This window comes from Ovis canadensis, chromosome 14 (assembly GCF_042477335.2).
Source record: "Ovis canadensis isolate MfBH-ARS-UI-01 breed Bighorn chromosome 14, ARS-UI_OviCan_v2, whole genome shotgun sequence".
Taxonomy (NCBI): Eukaryota; Metazoa; Chordata; class Mammalia; order Artiodactyla; family Bovidae; genus Ovis; species Ovis canadensis.
This window is the reverse complement of record NC_091258.1, coordinates 73,701,527-73,725,077: the sequence shown is the minus strand read 5'-3', so window position 1 is coordinate 73,725,077 and position 23,551 is coordinate 73,701,527. Positions and strand designations below refer to the sequence as shown.

The window sequence follows — 23,551 nt, the reverse complement described above, 5'->3', positions numbered from 1 at the left end:
CCTTAGAGCAATTAGATGAGAAAAGGAAATCAAAGGTCCCCAAATTGAAAAAGAAGTAAATGTATCTTCTTTCCCACATGACAAAGTTTCATCAGTAAAAATCATAGAGATTACAAAAGAAACATGTAATATCATAAAAGATTCTTTAATAACCACACAAAGGGTCAATCAACCAATTAACTCATTATCAAAACTGCCATGACAATCTTAGTAGAAGCAGAATAAAACATCGTGAAAGTCACATAACTATTCAAAGAGCAAACAACAAAACTCTTGAAGAAGGAAGATGGACATCTTTCTATTTCAATACCTATTACAAGGTAATCAAGGTGACGTGGTACTGGTATAAAAACAGACAAATAAGCCAACTGAACAGAACACAGGTTGGCTTATTTGTCTGAACAGAACACAGTACTCAGAAATAATTCTTTGTGTATATATATGTAAGGTATATTCACAAGGATGTCAAGATACACAAAAGGAAAAGGACAGGCTCAATTGATCTCATTCCCAGATTTAACCAGCTATTGTGCATACTAACACCTGACTTTCACATGCAGTTTCCTTACCCTGATTGACAGAGCAGACAGCTCATCCAGATAGGCCCTAAGCAATCCCTGCTGCCAACAGCACTGAGACCCCATCTCCAACCTGTGGGTGAGAAGCCCTGCCCTGGACGGTGACCAGGGGAGCCTCCTCACAAGTGCCAAGTCACCGGGCCATGGGGAGATGGGATCTAGGTGGTGACGACAGGACCTGAGGGAAGGCCCTGGGTGAGTGTGCATGTACAGGAGTCACACCGGACACTCCAGAGTCAGACACAATTAGCGAGTCCAGAGAAGGGCATTTCAGGAAGGACAGACTAAATATGACCTTACCTGAGAAAGAGCCATGCCTCACTCCTTTTCTTTCCTCGTCCTTAACTTCAGGGCTTCCTCAGGCAACACGAGTCTTCAGAGGTCTATCATGAAAGTTGAAAACATGCTGTTTAATGCTTAGAGTCAACACATCCCCTTCTGCCTGGAGCCAGCATGGGGAATCCCGCCCATGGCAAATGTCAGGAGGAAAAGGCCTGATGTGCAAAGGCGAGATCAGGCCTCAAGGGGACCCCCTTCTAGAGCATCTATCCCAAAACCAGAATCTGTCTGTTTTACTATATCATGCCTTTCACCAACTCTTCTGACATTAACAGAGGGCTATCCCCGACCACCTTTCTCTGGAAAAATCAACTTAGGGCTCTAGCTAATATGTCTCCTGGACATGAGAGGAATATTTCAAATCAAACCCCCTCTGTTAGCATTCTAGCTTACTGGGCAGGTTTATCCAGACTCTTACAGCTACGCATATGATTGTTCACAGCCTCCCAGCTGTGAGAGGCATGGGAAGCCTAAAACATAGAGCCTTTTAAAGAGTTAAAAGTTCTTAGAGTAGTCCTGGTGTAGGATTTCGTTATTGGGCCAATGCTTGTTGCTAAATTCCCATATCTCTTATCCACTGTGCACCTGGGACTGCATTAGTTAACATAGTTGGAATGTAAGAAAAACAAGTGTAGCCTTGAAATTAACCACATCAGACTTCTGAGCTAATTGGTTCTTTCTTGTAACTCACTGCACTTTTGCTCCGTGAGAAATGTAACTCTGTTTAACATTTTTCTGAGGCTGACATAGATTAGAAATATAAAAAAAAAACATTTCAAGGGAAAATAAGTTTTCTGGTTGAACAGCCTTTATCAAAAGAGGGTCATAAAATGTTCACAGGCCTCCAAGGCCAGAAGATAACGTACACAACATCATTTGTGGGAAAGGTATAAAAGTCCCTTTTGAAAATAAAAGTAACGGGCCTTGCTAGAAAAAGCTTGGTCACCCTGTGTCTTTTTTAACTCTCACTTACTCTTTTTTCTGGCTGATCCCTTGGAGCATAGAGGCTCCCCACGTTGACTTAATGCCCGGATTTCTAAGATCTGAACAGGAAGATGTTCTGTGTCTTCACTCCCTCAGGAGACCGGGAGGGCACCTGTGGCTTCCGTGAACAGGGCAATTCCTTGTCTGGGATTTTATTGGCTTACTATGTAAACCAAGGAATATCAGCCTCTTTCTCTCCTCTATTTTCTTATCTACAACATTTTTTCCTTATCATTCTCTAAATCAATCGCCAACTCCACCCCGCTTCAAATTACCCTGGATGCACCAGGGCTGGACCCCAGCACCCTTCCTGAGACCCAACCACACACACAGGGAAGCCCTCATAAAGAGGAACAGACAGTCCCCTGTGGCCACTGTCTCAGGAGGGACTCAGGACAGTCAACTTCCGCAGACAGACCAATATGGGACTTTCCCACACTTTCCCTCAGATCACACTCCCCTCCTGGTGAGGCCTCATGTACACAGCTGCAGGAGGCACCTCCACTGACCAGGCAATTGCCTTCAGGTCACACAGCAGGCCCTGATCCATCCCGACTCAGATCAGAGCACCCCCTCCTCAGCCCAGATCTCAGCCCTCAGGACTCGGAGGACTCAAGAGTCCTGATCCTCAGTGAGGGATCCAGACTAAAATCAACTGGGCCATCTTAAACATTCTTGAGCTGTGGACCAACACAAACTACCTGAAGGGGAATCTCTGGTCAGAGGATACAAAACATGTGTGTTGGGAGCCACGTTAGGCATTACTGAGAAAATGGAGGCACGGCCGCAACCCCCTCTCCTTGTCCCGCAGGCATGGACCCGGGACGAAGGAGTTAGGTCTTGTGATTCTGACTTGTTTCTGCTTTCCTTGGTTAAGTTGACTGAAAGAATGTTAAGGTGCTTATTGTCCTTGAGAGGAGGAGGAGAAGGCACAAAGCCTTCTGCAGTTGTGCCCAGAGAATAATCCATAAAGTTAACCATTGACATTTGTTCAAGGATCTTTACAAAGAGTGTTCCAGGATGAGCATGTAGGCTGCAGCTTGAGGCCATGGGAAGGATGGTCATCTGAGACCTATTCGTGAGGGAAATGTTTATGGCAAAGGAAATTTGTGGAACTTAGGGTTTAGGAATAATTAAGAAATGGAGTGGTCATCATGGTCAACAAAAGAGTCCAAAATGCAGTACTTGGATGCAATCTCAAAAACGTTAGTATGATATCTGTTAGTTTCCAAGGCCAACCATTCCATATCACAGTAATCCAAGTCTAAGCCCCAACCAGAAATGCTGAAGAAGCTGAAGCTGAACAGTTCTATGAAGACCTACAAGACCTTTGAGAACTAACACTCAAAAAAGATGTCCTTTTCATTATAGGGGACTGGAATGCAAAAGTAGGAAGTCAGAAACACCTGGAGTAACAGGCAACTTTGGCCTTGGAATGCAGAATGAAGCAGGGCAAAGAATTGTAGAGTTTTGCAAAGACAATGCACTGGTAATAGCAAATACCCTCTTCCTACAACACAAAAGACTCTACACATGGACATCACCAGATGGTCAACACCGAAATCAGACTGATTATATTCTTTGCAGCCAAAGATGGAGAAGCTCTATACAGTCAACAAAAACAAGACCAGGAGCTGACTGTGGCTCAGATCATGAACTCCTTATTACCAAATTCAGACTCAAATTGAAGAAAGTAGGGAAAACCGCTAGACCATTCAGGTATGACCTAAATTAAATCCCTTATGCTTTTATAGTAGAAGTGAGAAATAGATTTAAGGGCCTAGATCAGATAGATAGGATGAACTATGCCTGATGACTATGGAATGAGGTTCGTGACATTGTACAGGAGATGGGGATCAAGACTATCTCCATGAAAAAGAAATGCAAAAAAGCAAAATGGTTGTCTGGGGAATCCTTACAAATATCTGTGAAAAGAAGAGCAGTGAAAAGCAAAGGAGAAAAGAAAAGATAGAAGCATCTGAATGCAGAGTTCCAAAGAATAGCAAGAACAGATAAGAAAGACTTCTTTAGCGAACAAGGCAAAGAAAAGCAAGAACAGATAAGAAAGACTTCTTTAGCGATCAAGGCAAAGAAATAGAGGAAAACAACAGAATGGGAAAGACTATGGATCTTTTAAAGAAATATAGAGATACCAAGGGAACATTTCTTGGAAAGATGGGCTTGATAAAGGACAGAAATGGTCTGGACCTAACAGAAGCAGAAGATATGAAGAAGAGGTGGTAAGAATACACAGAAGAACTGTACAAAAAAGAGCTTCACAACCCAGATAATCAAGATGCTGTGATCACTCACCAACAGCCAGACATCCTGGAATGTGAAGTCAAGTGGGCCTTAGAAAGCATCACTATGAAGAAAGCTAGTGGAGGTGATGGAATTCCAGTTGAGCTGTTTCAAATCCTGAAAGATGATGCTGTGAAAGTGCTGCACTCAATATGCCAGCAAATCTGGAAAACTCAGCAGTGGCCACAGGACTGGAAAAGGTCAGTTTTCATTCCAATCCCAAAGAAAGGCAATGCCAAAGAATGCTCAAACTACCACACAATTGCACTCATCTCACATGCTAGTAAAGTAATGCTCAAAATTCTCCAAGCCAGGCTTCAGCAATACGTGAACCGTGAACTCCCTGATGTTCAAGCTGGTTTTAGAAAAGGCAGAGGAACCAGAGATCAAAGTGCCAACATCTTCTGTATTATGGTAAAAGCAAGAGAGTTCCAGAAAAACATCTATTCTGCTTTATTTACTATGCCAAAGCCTTTGACTGTGTGGATTACAATAAACTGTAGAAAATTCTGAGAGAGATGGGAATACCAGACCACCTGACCTGCCTCTTGAGAAACCTATATGCAGGCCAGGAAGCAACAGTTAGAACTGGACATGGAACAACAGACTGGTTCCAAATAGGAAACGGAGTATGTCAAGGATGTATATTGTCACCCTGCTTATTTAACTTCTGTGCAGAGTACATCATGAGAAATGCTGGACAGGAAGAAACACAAGCTGGAATCAAGAATGCCGGGAGAAATATCAATAACCTCAGATATGCAGATGACACCTGCCCAATGGCGGAAAGTGAAGAGGAACTAAAAAGCCTCTTGATGAAAGTAAAAGAGGAGAGTGAAAAAGTTGGCTTAAAGTTCAACATTCAGAAAACGAAGATCATGGCATCCGGTCCCATCACTTCATGGTAAATAGATGGGGAAACAGTGTCAGACTTTATTTTTGGGGGGCTCCAAAATCACTGCAGATGGTGACTGCAGCCATGAAATTAAAAGACACTTACTCTTGGGAAGGACAGTTATGACCAACCTAGATAGCATATTGAAAAGCAGAGACATTACTTTGCCGACTAAGGCCCATCTAGTCTAGGCTATGGTTTTTCCAGTAGTGTTGAATGGATGTGGGAGCTGGACTGTGAAGGAAGCTGAGCACCGAAGAACTGAAGCTCTTGAACTGTGGTGTTGGAGAAGACTCTTGAGAGTCCCTTGGACTGCAAGGAGATCCAACTAGTCCATTCTGAAGGAGATCAGCCCTGGGATTTCTTTGGAAGGAATGATGCTATAGCTGAAACTCCAGTACTTTGGCCACCTCATGTGAAGAGTTGACTCAGTGGAAAAGACTCTGATGCTGCGAGGGATTGGGGGCAGGAGGAGAAGGGGACAACAGAGGATGAGATGGCTGGATGGCATCACTGACTCGATGGGTGTGAGTCTGAGTGAACTCCGGGATTTGGTGATGGACAGGGAAACCTGGTGTGCTCCGATTCGTGGGGTCGCAAAGAATTGGACACGACTGAGTGACTGAACTGAACTGAAGAATAGTTAGAAGCTAAAAATTTAAGGAATGTGGTAGTGCTAGCATGTTTTAGTATAGCTTATACAGCTTAGGAATTTCAGAGACAGTAATAGCTAGAAGCCTTTTTAGGTGATAATGAGTTTAGGATGCTAAGGGCAAACAGGATTTAGAATGATAAGAAATAAACTGAGGAATCTGGTTTGCAGCCCAGACAAAAGCACGAGTTACAATGTAATCACACGTTAAAGTAAACAGGATTCTGAGAGAATCGCTGAAGCAGAAACTCTGTTCGAAGGGCAACAGTGTTTTCTGGAGACAATAAATCTGGGTGAGGGGAAACTGAAAATGCCAAACCTCTGACCTAATGCTTTTCTCAAAGTATAAAACAGAACCTGAAGCTTGAAATAAACATGCAGTCCCATACCTTGAGTCAGAGGCTGCATCATTCTCTGCTGACACCGCTCATCTCTTCAGGCTGATTCCCTGGCTGCTGGCGCTGGACTCCAGCACATGTGTATGCAAAATGCGTCATCAATGAAACGTGAAGCCTGGACTGAGCACCATTCAGAAGAGAAAATCATCGCCCCCCAACTCTCTTTTTCTTTCCCAGCCTTACTAAGGTGTAACTAAGAAAACTGGTATAAATGTACTGTGTACAAAGTAATCATGTGATAGACTCATACACTGAATAATTATTATAGTCGAGGAAGTTACACGTCCACCTATGACTACACTGTATTATTTCTCTCTGGGCAAATTTCAAGGATATAGAAACACTACCGGCAGCATGCAGTACCTCAGATCCCCAGAACTTACTTATTTTACAACGGAAAATCTCTACTCTTTCACTACCAGTGCCCCATTTCCCCACCACCAACCTCGTGGTAAAGCCTTATTACTCGATGGCTCTATGAGTTTGACAGTTCTAGTTTCCACATAGGGTCTATCCTCATTTGTCAGGCTTATTTAACTTGGCATAATGTTCTCTAGGTTCATTCATTCTGGCATAAATGCAGGATCCTTGATTTTTATATTTATATACAGAGAAAAAATAGTTCATGAATATACAATATATAATAAATATTTCTATACCACACTTTTGTAACCTATTCTTTTGTTAAGAGACATCTGGGCTGTGTCTATACCTTGACTACTGCAAATCCAGTCACACTCATGAGACTGTGGACATATCCCTCAAACACTGATTGCTTTTCCTTTGGATATCTGTCAGAAATGGGTTTGACAGTCTGAAGGCCTGTTCTATATTTGTTAAGGAACTTCCATTTTATTTTCCAACATAGCAGTACCATTAACATTACCACCAACAGCGCAGTTGATTCCGTGTTTTCTGTACTGTGCTGTATGTGTGCTTATTTGGGGAGGGACAGGAGTGCATAGAACCCAGCCTGGCAGCAAGACAGTTGCAGCTGCATCTTCTGGAGGACAAGCTTCCAGGATAAAGATCACTGTGGCATCGCTGCGCTCCGATTTTTTGAAGCCATCCTCTCCTACATCACAGGACTTTATGACTCTTCTCAGGATGGGCCCAGAGATTCCTACCGAGCAGGACCACCTTATAACAAGAATTCTGTGATCTTAACCTTAGTACTCCTATTTTCCCAGCGGGACTCAAAAGAAACTTGCAAACTTTCATGGTGTCCAACAGAGTGTCCAGAGCCCATAATGAGCCTCTAACCCTTATACAAATACAAAGCATTCCAAGCCCTGAAGCTCATGCATGAGGCAAAATACGAAAGAGGACACCAAGGATCCACAGACACAAGACACCATATTTTCATTTACAGTGAGTGATGCAGGTCAAACATCGAAATCTCCAAAGACTATGAAAAAGAGGGATAATTCCAATGATGCATATGGACCAGTGAGACCTCAGCATCTTCCAAGGAAACACTCCAGATTCTCTTGGTATCTTCCCAAATGCACATGAACCTTTCTGCACTAGCAACCCCAAGTACACAATGATACCAAAGTTGATGCAAAAGATGACCTGAGATTTTCCCTGTTATTCTATGGTGCCTGCCTGCTAAAAGAGCCAACAAAAGCCAGGTCATGGAGTGGATGCTGGGGGCACCTACTAGAACCAGCCCCTCAAGCCCAGGGCTCCCATCCTCCTGCACCCACAGCTGCCTGCGGGCTCAGACCAGGCCACAGTTCTAACAGTGGAAAAGACTTCTCTTGGCTGAATTCCACGTCCTTCATTGCTGCTCACCTGTGGTCACGAGTTGTCAAATCAAACCTGTGCAGGCACATGTCAGCCTCAGCACTGCTATCCCAGGGAACATGAGCTCAGGCAGTACAACCTCAAACCACTCCATGTGGGCTCTCCAACAAACCCGCTTCCAGGTGCTCCAGCCTTGAACGGAGACATTCTCTTCCAACAGATCCACACACCCCTTGTCCCTGAAACTACACTTGGGATGGGCGCATGCTCCATTCACTGGGCTTACCTTGATGCCCCCACGTACTGGCACAACCCTCGTGCAGGCTCCCTCCAGGCAACCCACCAGGCTCCCTCCGCTCCCTCCGCTTTCCCCATTTGTCTACCTCTCCTCCCTGATGACCGGACTAGGCAAGACTAAAGTGCACAGGCGTTTCCTGGCAAAGGTGGTCACAAGAGGAGTGCCCACTAGCTACCACCCAAAGGACACTGCACATGCAGTATGAAAATCAAGAGGCTGGCCCTCCTGCGAAAGTCTGCCACCACCTGGGGACATTATAAGAGTCCACATACAAAGGCATTTGAGATGAGGAAGTCTCAAAGGAAGGGTCTCCAGGTCTCACTCTCTCCTGTTTTCTCCACCCACACCTACTTGGAAGATATTCGAGCTCTTGTGGGGCGCACGGGGCAGCGTCTCCTTCCTGCCCCATTAGGTTTTGGATTTCTGCTCATCCTCAGTGCACTGAAATCACAACGCTGACACTGAGCACATGAACTCCAAATGGCAAAGCTGCTGTCCACGATGGTGACTGGTCCTGGATGGACACAGCTTAGATCTGGGGGCTGCAGAGGATGAAACCCAGCAGACGAAACATGGGGACATTTTAGCTCACTGCTTGAGGACACCAGTTCTGTAGGGCTTTTCAGGACTTCCTATATTTCTTGGATCATCTTTTGAGTAATTAAGCAGTCACATGGGGTAAAGATCAATTACAGCTGAAATGTCCAGAACATGGGAAACATCTTCATCACCTGCCCTGTTCTCTTGGTCTTCCCGGAGGATTGGGAAGCCCAACCCATAGTCCTGTCATCTACAGACATTTCCAGGAACAGGTACTGCAGCCACGCTGGGAAGAAGAATACTATAAGCCCTAAAAAAGGGGAACCAGGAAGGACTCAAAATAACCCATGAAGAAGGCCATTAATTTCTGCTGATGGCAACTGATACAGAGGCAATAAACCTGGGTAACATGAGAGAGACTGTTAGGAGGGGATGGAGAGACCTCTCTGAGCCTAGACTTAAAGGGTGACAAAGGCACGGTGACCTGAAGGTGAGAAAAGGAACTACAATGTCAGACAGAAATGGTTTGGGTATTTGGAAACAGAGAAAAGGTAAATGAGACCAGGACAGGTTGAACCACGAGCAAAGGGTCAACTCCCAGGATGAGGCTGGAGACACTGACAGGGCCCTGAGCCTGACATACGGCTGTGGAGAAATAGCGAGGAGTCAAGCTTTTGACCCAAGAACAAATGAAAGCCAGTGGAGGTCTGAATGTCAGGACGTTAAAAAAAAAAAATCTCCCTTCAGATTTAGCCTTATTCATAGAAGTCATCTAATTCTGAGCCTGTGATCCTGCCTCCATCCTACAGTTTCCCTGTTCGTTTTTCATTCAGTAAGGACTGGGATCTATTTCAAATTCTCATTACTACCAGAAACTACCTTCAAACCAGAACTGCCACACACAGACACACAGTCAATTAGCTAATGATTTAAGGGGTCAGTGTTGTTCATACTCAGAGATTCTGGTCTAGTGTCTCATCTGCATGTTACAAGTGGGCTCCCTCAGGCCCGTTAATGAGAAGGTCTGAACTGAGTGAAGAGAACCGGGTATAACTGAATAATGAAATGGGAGGCTGAAGGGCAAGTGGGCCGTTTGTCCTTAATGCCCATCCCGTTTAAGACCAGGAACATCTGTCATGTATCCGAGCAAAATAAACTTTTCTTCCAAGATTGGGTCAAACTGATACCAAGCAGGTAATTCTTTATTATACGACTGCAGTAAAATATTTTTAAAATACAGAATTGCAAATATATATCCACTGGTACAACAAACACTGTAAGGGGTCAGCTTGGGAATAGGATCTGAGCAATCTTTTTCATTATGAAGAGAGAGGCTCTGTTGGAAGGTTCCAGGTCAATCCAGCCCAACCTTCCTCATTTGCACAGAAAAGTCACAAAGGGACCTGAGGGAAACATCTTCATATCATCCCACAGCTCACTTTTTTTCCACTGATCATAGAAAATGGAGAAAACAGACCATTAGACTAACCAGTTAAACTAGGTGTTTTGTTTTTTTTTTCATTTTTTGAAAGGAAAGAATGAAGCATTTTGTTGGTTTTATCATGTTAAATGTTCCTTTATTTTTCCATTTCTCAAAGAAATGCCTTTAATTTCACAAGATCTAATGTCATACCTCCGTCATTCTCTGGTAAAGAGCTGAGACCAGAAATATCCATTTGTGTGTGCACACATACACACAATTCATGTCTTTGGTAAAACCACAGTTGAAAATATGTCTATTTTACTACAAGATGTGGAGAGGGTAACAGGCAGGAAGGCCAGGGGTCTCCAAAGGGAGGAAATAGGCTGCAAGTGTCAGACATTTTTCTCTCTCTTAAGCAGAAGGAGGAAACAAACTAGCGATATTTTTTCCTTCACTATAAAATCTAAAAGGAGGTTTCTCTTAAAATACTGTGTGGTCATAATGACAACCTGGGGTCAGACTCTCAAGACAATCAGGACTGAAGGTGCCCGGGGGTCCCTACACAAGCTCCTGTCCTAATTACACCTGAGGAACCCCGGGTATTAATAACTGTGGGGGGCCAATCCGTCGATTTCCTTTTAGATACTGGGCAACTTCCTCTGTGCTTACTGAAGCCCGTGGCCCACATCCTTCCCAATCCGCTTCCATAATAGGACTGTCTGGACTAGCCAAAGGGTATTATTTCAGTTATTCTTTAGGTTGTAACTGAGATTCTGGGCTATTTTCACACAAGTTTCTGATTGTGCCAGAGTCTACCTCACTCCTTTTGCGGAGGAATATACTGAACAAGGTCCATGCCTCTGCTTTCATAAATATGGAGCCCTCCCTTTCTCTCTCTTTAGTTGAACAAAATGTAATCCTAGAGTATGGGCTGATGGAATATCCATGGGCCGAGCACAAAATGCTATTCCTGTAGTTGTCAAGCTCAAAGACCCACTTATTTCCACATAAGAAGCACTATCCACTGAAACCTGAGGTTAAAGAAGGATTAAAACACATCATTGAAAATTTTAAGGAGCAGGGACTATTAGTTCCCTATAACAGTCCATGCAACTCTATTTTGGGTATAAAGAAATCAAATGATAAATGGAGACTAGTTCAAGATTTGCAAATAATAAATGAGGCTGTAGTTCCTTTACACCTCATGGTGCCTAATCCTTATACTCTATTGTCTGAAATTGCTGAATGAGCCAAATATCTCTCAGTAATTGATTTGAAAGATGCTTTCTATTCTGTGCCTTTGGCAGAGGAAAGTCAATTTCTATTTGCCTTTGAAGACCCTATGCAGCCAGCTTCTCAGTTAACCTGGACAGTTTTGCCCCAGGGATTTTGTGACAGTCCTCACTTATTTGGACAAAATTTGTCACGGGATCTACAAAACTTTAATAGCTCCGAAGCAGTCGTGTTACCATATGGAGATGATATTTTGCTCTGTGCTGAGACAGAGGAAGCTTGTTCTGGAGCCTCAGATTTCTTAAACTTTCTGGCAGGCTGCAGTTATAAGGCATCAAGAGCAAAGGCTCAGCTTTGTCAACAATCTGTTAGATATCTGGGCCTAATCATATCAGAAGGGACTAGAGCCATAAGCCCTCAGAAAATTAAATCCATACTAAATCATCCCCTACCTATGACTTTAAGACAACTGAGACGATTTCTGGGAATCACAGACTACTGTCATATTTGGATTCCGGGTTATGGGGAACTTGCCCGGCCTTTATATAAACTTATAGCAGAAATTCAGCAGGCCCAAACAGACAAACTGCTTTGGTCTCCAGATACTCAAAAGGCTTTTAAGGTTCTTCAGACTGCCCTCCCGCAAGCTCCCGCTTTGAGCTTGCCCACAGGGTCAGGATTTAATTTGTCACTGAAAGAAAAGGTATGGCCTTGGGAATTTTGACACAAGCCTGAGGGCCTCACCAGCAACCTATTGCTTATCTAAGCAGAAAATTAGATGTAATTTCACGTGGGTGGCCCCACTGCCTAAGAGTAATTGGGGCAGCGGCTTTATTAGCACCTGAAGCTTTAAAAATAATTAATCGACAAAATTTTATTGTCCTGACTTCTCATGATGTGAGTGGAATCTTAAATTCTAAGGTTAATATTTGGATGACAGACAGTAGGCTTCTTAAGTGTCAGTCACTGTTGTTAGAAGGACCAGTAACTAAGCTTAAAGTGTGTGGACATTTAAATCCTGCCACTTTCCTTCCTGAGAAGGAAAATGAAACACCTGATCACGATTGTTCCCAATTCCTAACTTTAAACTATGCAGCTTGGGAGGATCTAATGGATACCCCATTAGACAATCCTGGCATGGAAGTATCTACAGATGGCAGTTCTTTTGTTCGGGATGGAAAGCATAAAGCAGGTTACGCCATGGTGACTGCTGAACAGGTTTCAGAAACAAAATCTCTCCCCCAGGGAACCAGTGCTCAGTTAGTGGAGCTTGTGGCTCTGACCCCGAGCTCTAGAGTTAAGCAAAGGCAGCGAGTAAATATCTACATGGATTCTAAGTATGCTTATTTGACTTTACATGCTCATGCTGCAATATGGAAAGAAAGACAGTTTAAAACAGCAACAGGAGAACGTATTAAGCATTTCAAAGAGATTGAGAGACTTTTAACTGCTAAGCTGCTGCTGCTAAGTCGCTTCAGTAGTGTCTGACTCTGTGCAACCCCATAGATGGCAGCCCACCAGGCTCCACTGTCCCTGTCTTCTCCAGGCAAGAACACTGGAGTGGGTTGCCATTTCCTTCTCCAATGCATGAAAGTGAAAAGCGAAAGTGAAGTCACTCAGTCCTGTCCAAGTCTTAAGAGACCCATGGACTGCAGCCTACCAGGCTCCTCCGATTTTCAAGGCAAAAGTACTGGAGTGGGGTGCCATTTCCTTCTCTGTTTAACTGCTATATATTGTCCTAAAGAAGTAGCTGTTTTGCATTGCAAAGGGGACAGCAGGGATGGGAGTAAAGCAGCTGAAGGTAATCAGCTGGCTGACTGTCAAGCCAGAGAAGCTGACACTTTATTAAACCCCTTCACTGTAGATGCCTTTGATCTGGACAGATCCTGTGGAACAGGAAAAACCACAATATACTGAGGAAGAATTAGAAAGATATGAGAAAAGACGAGCAAAGATTACAGATAAAGGATGGTTACAGTCTGAGGATGGGCGATTAATAATTCCTGAAAGTGCTCAAAGGAAAATTCTTAAGGGTTTACACCAGAGTTTTCATTTGGGTGCAGAGAGTATTTACCAGATGGCTTCTCGTTTGTTTGAAGGTAAAAATGTAATGAAAACTTTAAAGAACATTATCAAAAGGTGTGAGGTTCGTCAGAAACATAACCCAAAGACTGAGAAGCTAGCAATATCTGGATTACAACGAAGTGGAAAGTATCTTGGAGAGGGCTGCGTAATCGATTTTACTCATATGCCAAAAGCTAATTGATATTCTTGCTTACAAGTTTGGCTAGATACTTTTACTGGATGGATTGAGGCTCTTCCCTGTCATATTAAGCAGGCTAAGGAGGTTATAAAGATTTTAATCCATGAAACCATCCCCAGGTTTGGGCTGCCACAGAGCCTTCAGAGTGACAATGGCTCCGCATTTAAAGCTGCTGTAACTCAGGGAGTATCTAGAGCTCTAGAAATAGAGTATCACTTACACTGTTCCTGGAGACCCCAACCCTCAGGAAAGGTTGAAAAATCTAATGACATTATCAAAACACATCTGCGCAAATTAACTCAAGAGACCCAGGACAATTGGATTAAAGTCCTACCCATAGCTTTAATGAGGGCTTGAACTGCCCCCAAAAGGAGGGACTGTCCCCCTTTGAATGTAGTTATGGAAGGCCTTTCTTACGCACAGACATCGTTATAGACCCTGAAGCCTTGGAATTAACTAGTTAATTAACTAATTAACTCAGCTCTCAGCTTTTCAATAGGCAATAACAGAACTCTGGGAGACGACTCCTGACCCAGCCTCTGAGTCAAGCAAGCCTTTATTTGAGCCAGGAACCGAGGTCCTCATAAAAACACTGAGATCTGGGGGCCCATCCCTCGAGCCCCTCTGGGAAGGCCCTTACCAGGTTATTCTTTCTTCTTCCACAGCTGTCAAAGTGCCAGGAATTGATTCGTGGGTACATCACACTTGAATTAAGAGGTGGCACCCTGACCAGAACTAAGTGACTTCATTTTATGTCTTTACTTTCTATGCTCTGACTTTGTACTTTTCAGATGTGCTTGATAATCTATGTGAGCCTACTTCTGCTGACTCCAAAAATCCTGAGTGTGCCGTTTGATTCTCAAGACAATGCCTTCCTGTCCTGGGCTCACTCCTACGCTGCATTCCACAATTAGTCTAACTGCTGGATCTGCGGAGTGCTCCCCTCTTCATCATGAAAGGATTTTGCAGTGGACACCTCCACTTCAAGAAATAGACTTTCTCCAAGTCTCTGAATACCTTCGACAACAATCATATGTGATGCCTCTTCTTCATCTGATGACATCTACCAACCCTAAAATGGACTGGTGCAACTCTTTGTACTTTAACTATGGACATAAGGTGATTTTAATTTTGATTATACATTGTTTCAGTTTAATGACTATTTCACTACACACAAGGCAAATAGGTCTGGATCTAATGGTTTTTTACCTGACGTTTATCAAATATGGGATGAGGTTACATGGCTAACTCCTGAAAAAGGATGTCTAGTATCTACTGCCCCTATATGCTGGGAACAAACAGAGCCATCCCCAAAAGTTAGCCAACAACTTCATTACAATGATTGGCAACAATTGGGATTTTTGCCTCAGAAGTATGCAATGTAATCATTTCCATGTCTTCCAACCCCAATTCAAGTCCTCCCTTTGTCTGGCCAGGCACTAATTGGGACTGGATATCTCAGTCAGCTGGCTTGCTCCAAACGGGACCTATGGACATGTGGCTCTTACCTATGGGCATGGCTTCCCCTTGGTTGGATAGGGAGATGCACCCTGGGTCTAGCCTTTACTCACAGCTTTATAATTTCAGAGCTTCCAGAAAAGCCTGCTAATTTATCCCACCTTAAAACTCGGTGGGCAATGTCTGTATTTCACTGGTATGATTATTTGGCTGCAGTCTTTGTTCCCTCTTTGGGAACTACAGATGTTATGCTACGAGTGGATCTTTGACAAATTTTACTCAACAGGCATTACAGGATTCTCAAAAAGCTATTTCAGCTCTTAATGCTGAACAAGCACAAATCAGAAAGGTGGTTTTACAAAACAGATCAGGTTTAGATATTCTGACAGCTGTGCAAGCAGGAACTTGTGCCATTATTCATACCCAATGCTGGACATATAAACCTGATATGAGCACTAATGTTATTCATTTGACTAAACACATGAACAAGATGATTGAGGCTATGGATATTCCTGAAGCCTCAGTTGCCTCATTTTGGGAGATGTTAACTAGTGCCCCAAGGTGGAAAACTATCTTATTTACAGTATTCTGATTGTTTTGTTTTTGCCGCTTGCTCCCTGCATCTGTAACTGTGTAACTGGATTTGTTTCTAGTTGCATGAAAGCTTTTAAGTTACAAATGGCTGTGTTAGGGGAAGCACACTGATTGAAACCACCTACCCTGGCCAGGCACCATAGTTAACTATTTGCATGAGTTGTTTTATGACAGGAGATCCTGATAAGGAATACAGAACTAATGAGCCACCTCCAACCTGAAGAGTTTGGGAAAGGTCGAAAGGAGACACGGAGTATCTGTCCACTTCCCAGAGTCTCTCTGGCTAGCATCCATCTTGGCTGAGCCATGCGTGCGCCACCAGGAAAGACTCCGAATTAGAATGATTGGCCAAACACCACCCTGAAACTAAACTCATCACCATAAAACCTGAGACTCCGACCCACATGGCTGAGCAGTTCTCCTGGGTTCCCTTACCCTACTGCTCTCCACCCAGGTGCCCTTTCCCAGTAAAATCTCTTGCTTTGTCAGCATATGTGTCTCCTCAGACAATTCATTTCCAAGTGTTAGACAAGAGCTCAGTTTCAGAGCCTGGAAGGGGTCCCCCTTCCTGCAATAGTTGCTCTAACTCCTGCTACGGCTGCAGCTGCTTCCAACTACTATTTGGGGGCCCTGGATCAGACATCTTCAGTATGAGGGTTAGGAGAATAACCAATTTAAGGACAATGCCCCTTGTCAGCTTGGAAGTAGTTATGGAACAAGAACGATGCCCCTTTTTCCTAGGCAACATAATTCTTCTAAAAGAAAAGGGGGGACTGAGAGGGTAATAGGCAGGAAGGCCAGGGGTCTCCAAATGGAGGAAATAGGCTGTAAGTGTCAGACATTTTTCTCTCTCTTAAGCGGCAGGAGCAAACAAACTAGTGATACTTTTTTCCTTCTTTATACAAATTTAAAAGGAGGTTTCTCTTAACATACTTGTTGCCATAATGACACCTGGTTTCACCTGAAGTTAACTATTCTCAAACCTTGAGTTAACCAATCCATTTTTCTTATGGAAATGTTTGTCTTAAGCTATGTGAATGGACTATGCACCTACCCCAGACTCTGTCTTCAAGTCGGTTCCACTTAATGGCTGAGAACCTACTTCACAGACCAGTAGGTTATACTCAGATACTGTTCCCCTAATCTATGTAAACAAAACGATTTGTATGGTAATCTGCCCTTCTACAAGATTCAAGTTAATCATTGTATGGCCTGGGATGAATCATCTGGTGCCAAGATTATCCCCAAATGCATTTTATGGATGAGGGGCCTGGTGCCATTCTGAGTTTTAAAACCTTCCTTTTCTTCAATAACAGACTGCTAGTGACTATAATGGCACCCCACTCCAGTACTCTTGCCTGCAAAGAGTACTTGCCATGCAAGTACTCTCGCATGGATGGTGGAGCCTGGTAGGCTGCAGTCCATGGGGTTGCTAAGAGTCTAAGAGTCGGACACAACTGAGCCACTTCACTTTCACTTTCATGCATTGGAGAAGGAAATGGCAACCCACCCCAGCATTCTTGCCTGGAAAATCCCACGGATGGTGGAGCCTGGTAGGCTGCAGTCCATGGGGTTGCTAAGAGTCTATGAGTCGGACAGGACTGAGCAACTTCACTTTCACTTTCATGTATTGGAGAAGGAAATGGTACCCCACGCCAGTATTCTTGCCTGGAAAATCCCATGGATGGTGGAGCCTGGTAGGCTGCAGTCCATGGGGTCACTAAGAGTCTAAGAGTCAGACACGACTGAGCGACTTCACTTCACTTTTCATTTTCATGCACTGGAGAAGGAAATGGCAACCCATGCTAGTATTCTTGCCTGGAGAATCCCAGGGACAGAGGAGCCTGTTGGATTGCCGTCTATGGGGTCACACAGAGTCGGACACGACTGACACGACTTAGCAGCAGAAGCAGCCCCTCCATTCTTAACCCTCTTCCACCTCCCTCCTCACCAGATCTCTCTGGGTTGTTTCAGAGCACTGGCTTTGGGTGCCCTGCTTCATGCATTGAACTTGCACTGATCATTCTAGTTTACATATGGTAATTTACATGTTTCAGTGCTATTCTCTCAAATCATCCCACCCTCAACTTCTCCCACTGAGTCCAAAAGTCTGTTCTTTACATCTCTGTCTCCCTTTGTTGCCCTGCATGTAGGATCACCGGTACCATCTTTCTAAATTCCATATACATGCATTAATATACAGTATTTGTTTTTCTGACTTATTTCACTCTGTATAATAGACTCTAGGTTCATCTACCTCATTAGAACTGATAAGCGAGGTGACATTTTTGCTAAGTATGGCACAAAATAGTCTAAGATGATTTACTACTTACCAAAGAAAATTTCAAATGTATGAGATGAAGGGAAGAAAGCACTCAGGCAAGGAATGAATCTGAAAAAAATTTGAAAAAAAAAAAAAACTGAGAAATATTTCTAATCTAAAAATCTGGTGTCAAAGTTTAAAAATATGTGGAGAATAATCATAGTTAGAAAAGGATGATAAGAGTAGTATACTGGAAACTAGAAAAGCTTATTTCTGAACTTAAAAATGAGTACAGAAACTGAATGAATTAAGACCTATTCCAAGCTACAAAAAGCACCATACATAACGAAAACAGAAACTGTGAATCCGTTTTTAAAACAAAGTGTTTCTTTAAAAATGCTATCCAATAATGATACAGTGGATAAGAGTCTGCCTGACAATGCAGGGGACATGGGTTCTATCCCTGGTTCAGGAAGATCCCACAAGTACAAGCAACTAAGCCTATGCACAACTACTGAGCCTGTGCTTTAGAATCTGGGAGCCACAACTCTTGAGCCCATGGCACAATACAGCCCAAAAAATTGATCAAAAAAATGCGACCACAGAGTGACACTCTAGAGTCAGTCATTTCTTGCCCCAGGTCTCTTCTTCCCTGACCTCTATCTTATGATAGGACAAGGGAAGGGGGTCACTCACAACTCAGTGAATCAAGCCACTGCCCCAGGCTCAACAGGGTTTGCAAATGAAAGTCATCTTCTGTCACAAGTAATAAAAAAGGACACAAGCCTTATAGACAGGAGTTTTGAAATTCTCATCCTCCTCTGTATAACTAAAAAAATCATCTGTATCCAAATAACTGGCCACAACTGGATCGAGCTTACCCCTCTGTTCACCTATCTCCCTATTTCATCTGGGTCTGGTGTCTCTTTTTCTCCCCCTCTGCTCTCCTGCTGCTCCTGTCCTATTTCCTCCCTCACACGTGTCCTGTCCCAGGCGGCTGCAATTCGTTCCCCCTCGAAATGCTCTCTCTCCAACCTTCCTGAGTCTTTCAAAACTCCATACCTAAGTCTGCCTCTTTCCTCCCCCATTTCGGCTCCCTCTCTGCGCTCCAGATTACTCCCCTTCTCTCGCTGTGACTCTCCCTGCCTCCCCACTCTCTGGCAGGCCATGTGGCTATGCTTCCTTCCAGCCCTTTCTTCCTCTGCTCCTTACCTTTCACTGCCAGCACCATAAAACCGGCCACCTCAGATTGAGACTTGAACCCTTGTGGCGGGACTCTAACCGAGTGAAAACACAACTCGGGACTCTAACCCAAGAGGCCTGGACTCAAACCCGGCCAAAACCCTGTTATGGACTCTCCACCTCTGACGTCCTCATCGCCCTTCGCCTCCCCGCTCCCATCACTGAGACAGGGCAGTTCTCCCTATGCTGTCCAATCCCTGGAGATCTGGCTTTCTGATTTATTAATACTTCTCTATTTTACTCACTTGGCTATTTTCAAGGCTTAACCTCTTTGACTTGACTATCCCTTTGCAAGTCCCTCAGCCAGTCTCAGTTTTCCCATTGGTTCTCCCTGATGCTTTTTTCCTCAGTTTCAGTTATTTCTCTCAGTCCTTCTGACTCTGCTTCTCCTGATCCTCCTGCCTCCTGAATTTACTGAGTGGGCGACAGAACGAGACGCCCCCGGACCGGAAAAGCACCTTTTTCCCCCGAGTTGAATTGGGAATGGAACAGCACTGGCTGTCACATGGCTGGCCCAGGTCACCTACCCTATCCGGGCTGAGGGGACGGGCTGACAGGAAAGGGGGCTGCTGCGGGGCAGAAGGACTGGCCTCAGGAGACGCGAGGACAGAGGACTGGGAGGGAAGGGGCTCAGGAGCGGGGTGGCCTCTCCGGGATCCCGGGACCGGGGAGAGGGCGCGCGGCCTATCTGGGCTCTGCCTCCAGCGATCGAGAAGGCGACGCGGCGGGCGCGACTGCAACTGGCGAGAGAGGGCTTTACTTGGCGAGGCAGAGGTAAACAAGGGTTTTAAGCAGGAAAATGTCGCCAGAGGCGGTGTCTACGCGCACCGAGGGCCGAAACCGCCTCAGCAACACTTAAAACCCAAACGAAAAGACAACTGGGCCGCAACGGCAGCGGCAGCGTTTATCTGGGGCCGAGAACCGGGTGCCAGGGTGCTCAGGTCGCTGGCAATTCTCACACCATGAGGACGAGTGAGCGGGGGCGGAGGTGGGGATTGGAGGGGTGGCGAGCTCTGCAAACTTACTCTAGAAGGAAGCGTAGGCGCCGCTCGGGGACCTCGGCTCCGCGCTCTCCAACTTCCGGCGCCGTGTGAAAGGGCTTTTGGTTTTAGAGCCCAGGCTTCCGACGAGGGGCGGGGCGAGCATTCGCTGTGCGCAGAATTCGTGGGAGGGGCGGGGCGTGGAGGGGCGGGGCCTGTTACCTTGACAGCATTAAGTTACCCTCTGTAACAGTGCTCAGGTAAAAGCTTCACGTTATGTTGGAAGCCAAGATACTTCCTCTTAAAAGGGTTTATTCTCAATAAAAAGCTGTTTTTCACAGCATGTTGTGCTCAGATCCTGCTAGTGAGGCTAAAGCAATTCAGGGATCGGGGAACTTGGGCAGTTTTAAGAAACAAGAATGGGACTAGTCTCTATATTACAAATACAAAACTCTGCCTGGGTAGAAATGGGGCTCTCCCTACTCACAGGCTACAAAACAGCAAACTTAGAATAGGGCTGAGTTCACCAAACTCAGGGTCAGTACCTGGGTGTCTGAGATGGAGGACTTAAGGGATGTGATCATTTGGGTCACTAAGCACAGCCTTTTAAGAGCAAGACACTTTAAATGAGTATAAACTGCGTTATTGTTTCTTTTATCCAACGTGTTTTAATTATTTCCCCTTTCTAAACCCAACTCTTTAAACAGTGACATAAACGGGCTTGTATAAGCAACTCTTACAATGACAAATATCATTGTGTAAGTTTAAGCTACAGACAAAAAATTAACTGATACCTATACTGTGAAACGATTATCACAATAAGTTTGCCTAGCATCCATAATTTCGTATAGATAACCTAAAAATGATTCTCGACAGTGGATTCACCAATGATTTATCAGATACAACGCCAAAACCTCACGCCAACAAAATAAAAAGAGGTAAATTGCACACATCCTAATTATCAAATATTGTGCAGTAAACCATCCTCAGCAGTGAAAAAACAATGTACACTATAATACAAAAAAGTTGCCAAGCATATATTCAATAATAGTTTAACATCAAGAATACATAAAGAACTCTAAAAAGTACGCAGGGGCCGTTCGCAGGGATCACCAATTCCATCATAGGGGTAGAGGAGCTTTCTTAACCAACCATCCCACATACTGCAAATAAAATACAAAGAGTAACATAAAATAGAAACTTAATGACAAAAGTAAAAGACAATCATTTATAATGCATACAAATATAAAAAAAAGGAAAGTAGCTATGCCTTGAAAAAAAAAACAAATGATGGTTCATCACTGAAGTTATCACTCTGCTACATAAGCTCTGTCATTAAGTTGCTACAAAATCAAATGTGGAGGCAGAATGATCAATAGCACCCAGGTGACAAGCATGCAGCATCAGCAACAGTTTAGTCAACAGCCTCACAAATATGAGAGTGTGAACCTGGACAGTACGCTTGTCAGGAGAAGTTCCTACACCTCTTGGTGAGGCTCAAAGGGCATGGTGATAGTACACGTGAACAACACTATCACAGTGCCCTTCACGCAGGCTTCTCTGACATCACTCAAAGCCAGAAAAAGATGTACAGGTCAAGGTCTTCAGATACTTTCTCATATCACAGAACACGCTGACCTCTATACTAAGTAGCTTCAAGTGGTAATACTGTATGCAGGAGGAAACTATTACAACCAATAAGGGAAAGTATTCTCCTTTAAAACTTTTCTCTTACCCAGTAAACCCACACCACAGAGAGTCCAGGAGGAGCTGCCCTGTAAACACAGGCAGATTACCACAGCAAAGAAACTGGACATGACTTCAGACCCTAGAGCCACATACTTCCAAATCAAATTTAAAAGGAAAATTATACAAACTAAGGAGAAGGCAAAGTCAGGAAGAGTCTACACTCCCAGACTAGATAGAACAGTACAGTGCTCGCTTCAGCAGCACATATACTAAAATTGGAACGATACAGAGAAGATTAGCACGGCCCCTGCGCAAGGATGACACACAAATTCGTAAAGCATTCCATATTTTTGAAACGATGCTCAACATCACTCATTATCAGAGAAATGCAAATCAAGACCACTATGACGTACCATTTCACACCAGTCAGAATGGCTGTGATCCAAAAGTCTACAAGCAATAAATGCTGGAGAGGGTATGGAGAAAAGGGAACCCTCTTACACTGTTGGTGGGAATGGAAACCAGTACAGCCACTATGGAGAACAGTGAGGAGATTCCTTTAAAAACTGGAAATTGAACTGCCTTATGACCCAGCAATCCCACTGCTGGGCATACACACTGAGGAAACCAGAATTGAAAGAGACACGTGTACCCCAATGTTCAACGCAGCACTGTTTATAATAGCCAGGACATGGAAGCAACCTAGATGTCCATCAGCAGAATGGATAAGAGTGTGGTGGTACATATACACAATGGAGTATTACTCAGCCATTAAAAAGAATTCATTTGAATCAGTTCTAATGAGGTGGATGAACCTGGAGCCGATTATACAGAGTGAAGTAAGCCAGAAAGAAAAACACCAATACAGTATACTAACACATATAGATGTAATTTAGAATGATGATAATGATAACCCTGTATGCAAGACAGCAAAAGAGACACAGATGTATAGAACAGACTTTTGGACTCTGCGGGAGAGGGAGAGGGTGGGATGATTTGGGAGAATGGCATCGAAACATGTATACTATCATGTCAGAAACGAATCACCAGTCTAAGTTTGATACAGGATACTTGGGGCTGGTGCACTGGGATGACCCAGAGAGGTGATATGGGGAGGGAGGTGGGAGGGGGATCCAGGACTGAGAACTCATGTACACCCATGGCAGATTCATGTCAATGTATGGCAAAACCAACACAGTATTGTAAAGTAAAATAAAAAAAATTAATTAATTAAAAAAAAAGACCAGTACAAGAGTGGAAAACTATGAGATATGGGGGTCTTATATCCTAAGACCTTGAGATGGGACTATTTGGTCCACCCAGAGATGCCAAGCTAAGAGCCTGAAAGATTCACACGTATTCCCTTTGTTGGACTGCTGTCCTTACAGTTTTCCCAAGTAACAGGCACAGAAGATCCAATCTACCAGCTTATTCCACACACCCTGACATGTATGGCAGCAAAAGGAGAACAGCAGAAACGGCTGAGTGATCTCAAGAGGCAGACAGGGACTAAGACAGTTCATTACAGGTTCTGAGGTGCCAGATAAAATTAAAGAGCAGCCAGTACTTTCCCATTTGCCGATTCTATCTTCCAAATATAACAACTGTGATGAAAGCAGCACTGGATCAGGGGTTAGACGCTTGGGGCATCAGCTCTGATCTATATGGACTA

The 23,551-nt window shown here is 44.0% G+C and overlaps 1 protein-coding gene, 1 non-coding gene and 1 pseudogene across 5 annotated transcripts in view; 2 read left to right on the top strand and 1 right to left on the bottom strand.

The window, feature by feature from the left end:
* LOC138419217 (zinc finger protein 665-like) overlaps window positions 1-20,345 on the bottom strand; it is a 39,341-nt gene extending 18,996 nt beyond the window's left edge. The window contains exons 1-4 of one of the 4 annotated variants that reach the window (XM_069551704.1): window positions 20,236-20,327; window positions 18,039-18,097; window positions 6,139-6,267; window positions 879-961 (exon numbers count right to left, since the gene is read on the bottom strand). In XM_069551704.1, coding sequence (XP_069407805.1) covers window positions 879-893 — 15 coding nt within the window. In that variant the 5' untranslated portion in view covers window positions 894-961; window positions 6,139-6,267; window positions 18,039-18,097; window positions 20,236-20,327. Of the gene's footprint in view, window positions 1-878; window positions 962-6,138; window positions 6,268-18,038; window positions 18,098-20,235 lie in introns of all 4 variants that reach the window. The other 3 variants (XM_069551703.1, XM_069551702.1, XM_069551705.1) reach the window with 3 other exon arrangements.
* Window positions 14,445-16,359, top strand: LOC138419218 (endogenous retrovirus group PABLB member 1 Env polyprotein-like; annotated as a pseudogene).
* A 1,779-nt stretch (window positions 20,346-22,124) lies between the features above and the next one.
* On the top strand, window positions 22,125-22,231 carry LOC138419876 (U6 spliceosomal RNA). The gene has a single exon (XR_011249127.1). It is a non-coding gene; the product is annotated as a U6 spliceosomal RNA (small nuclear RNA).
* Window positions 22,232-23,551: the final 1,320 nt, after the last annotated feature.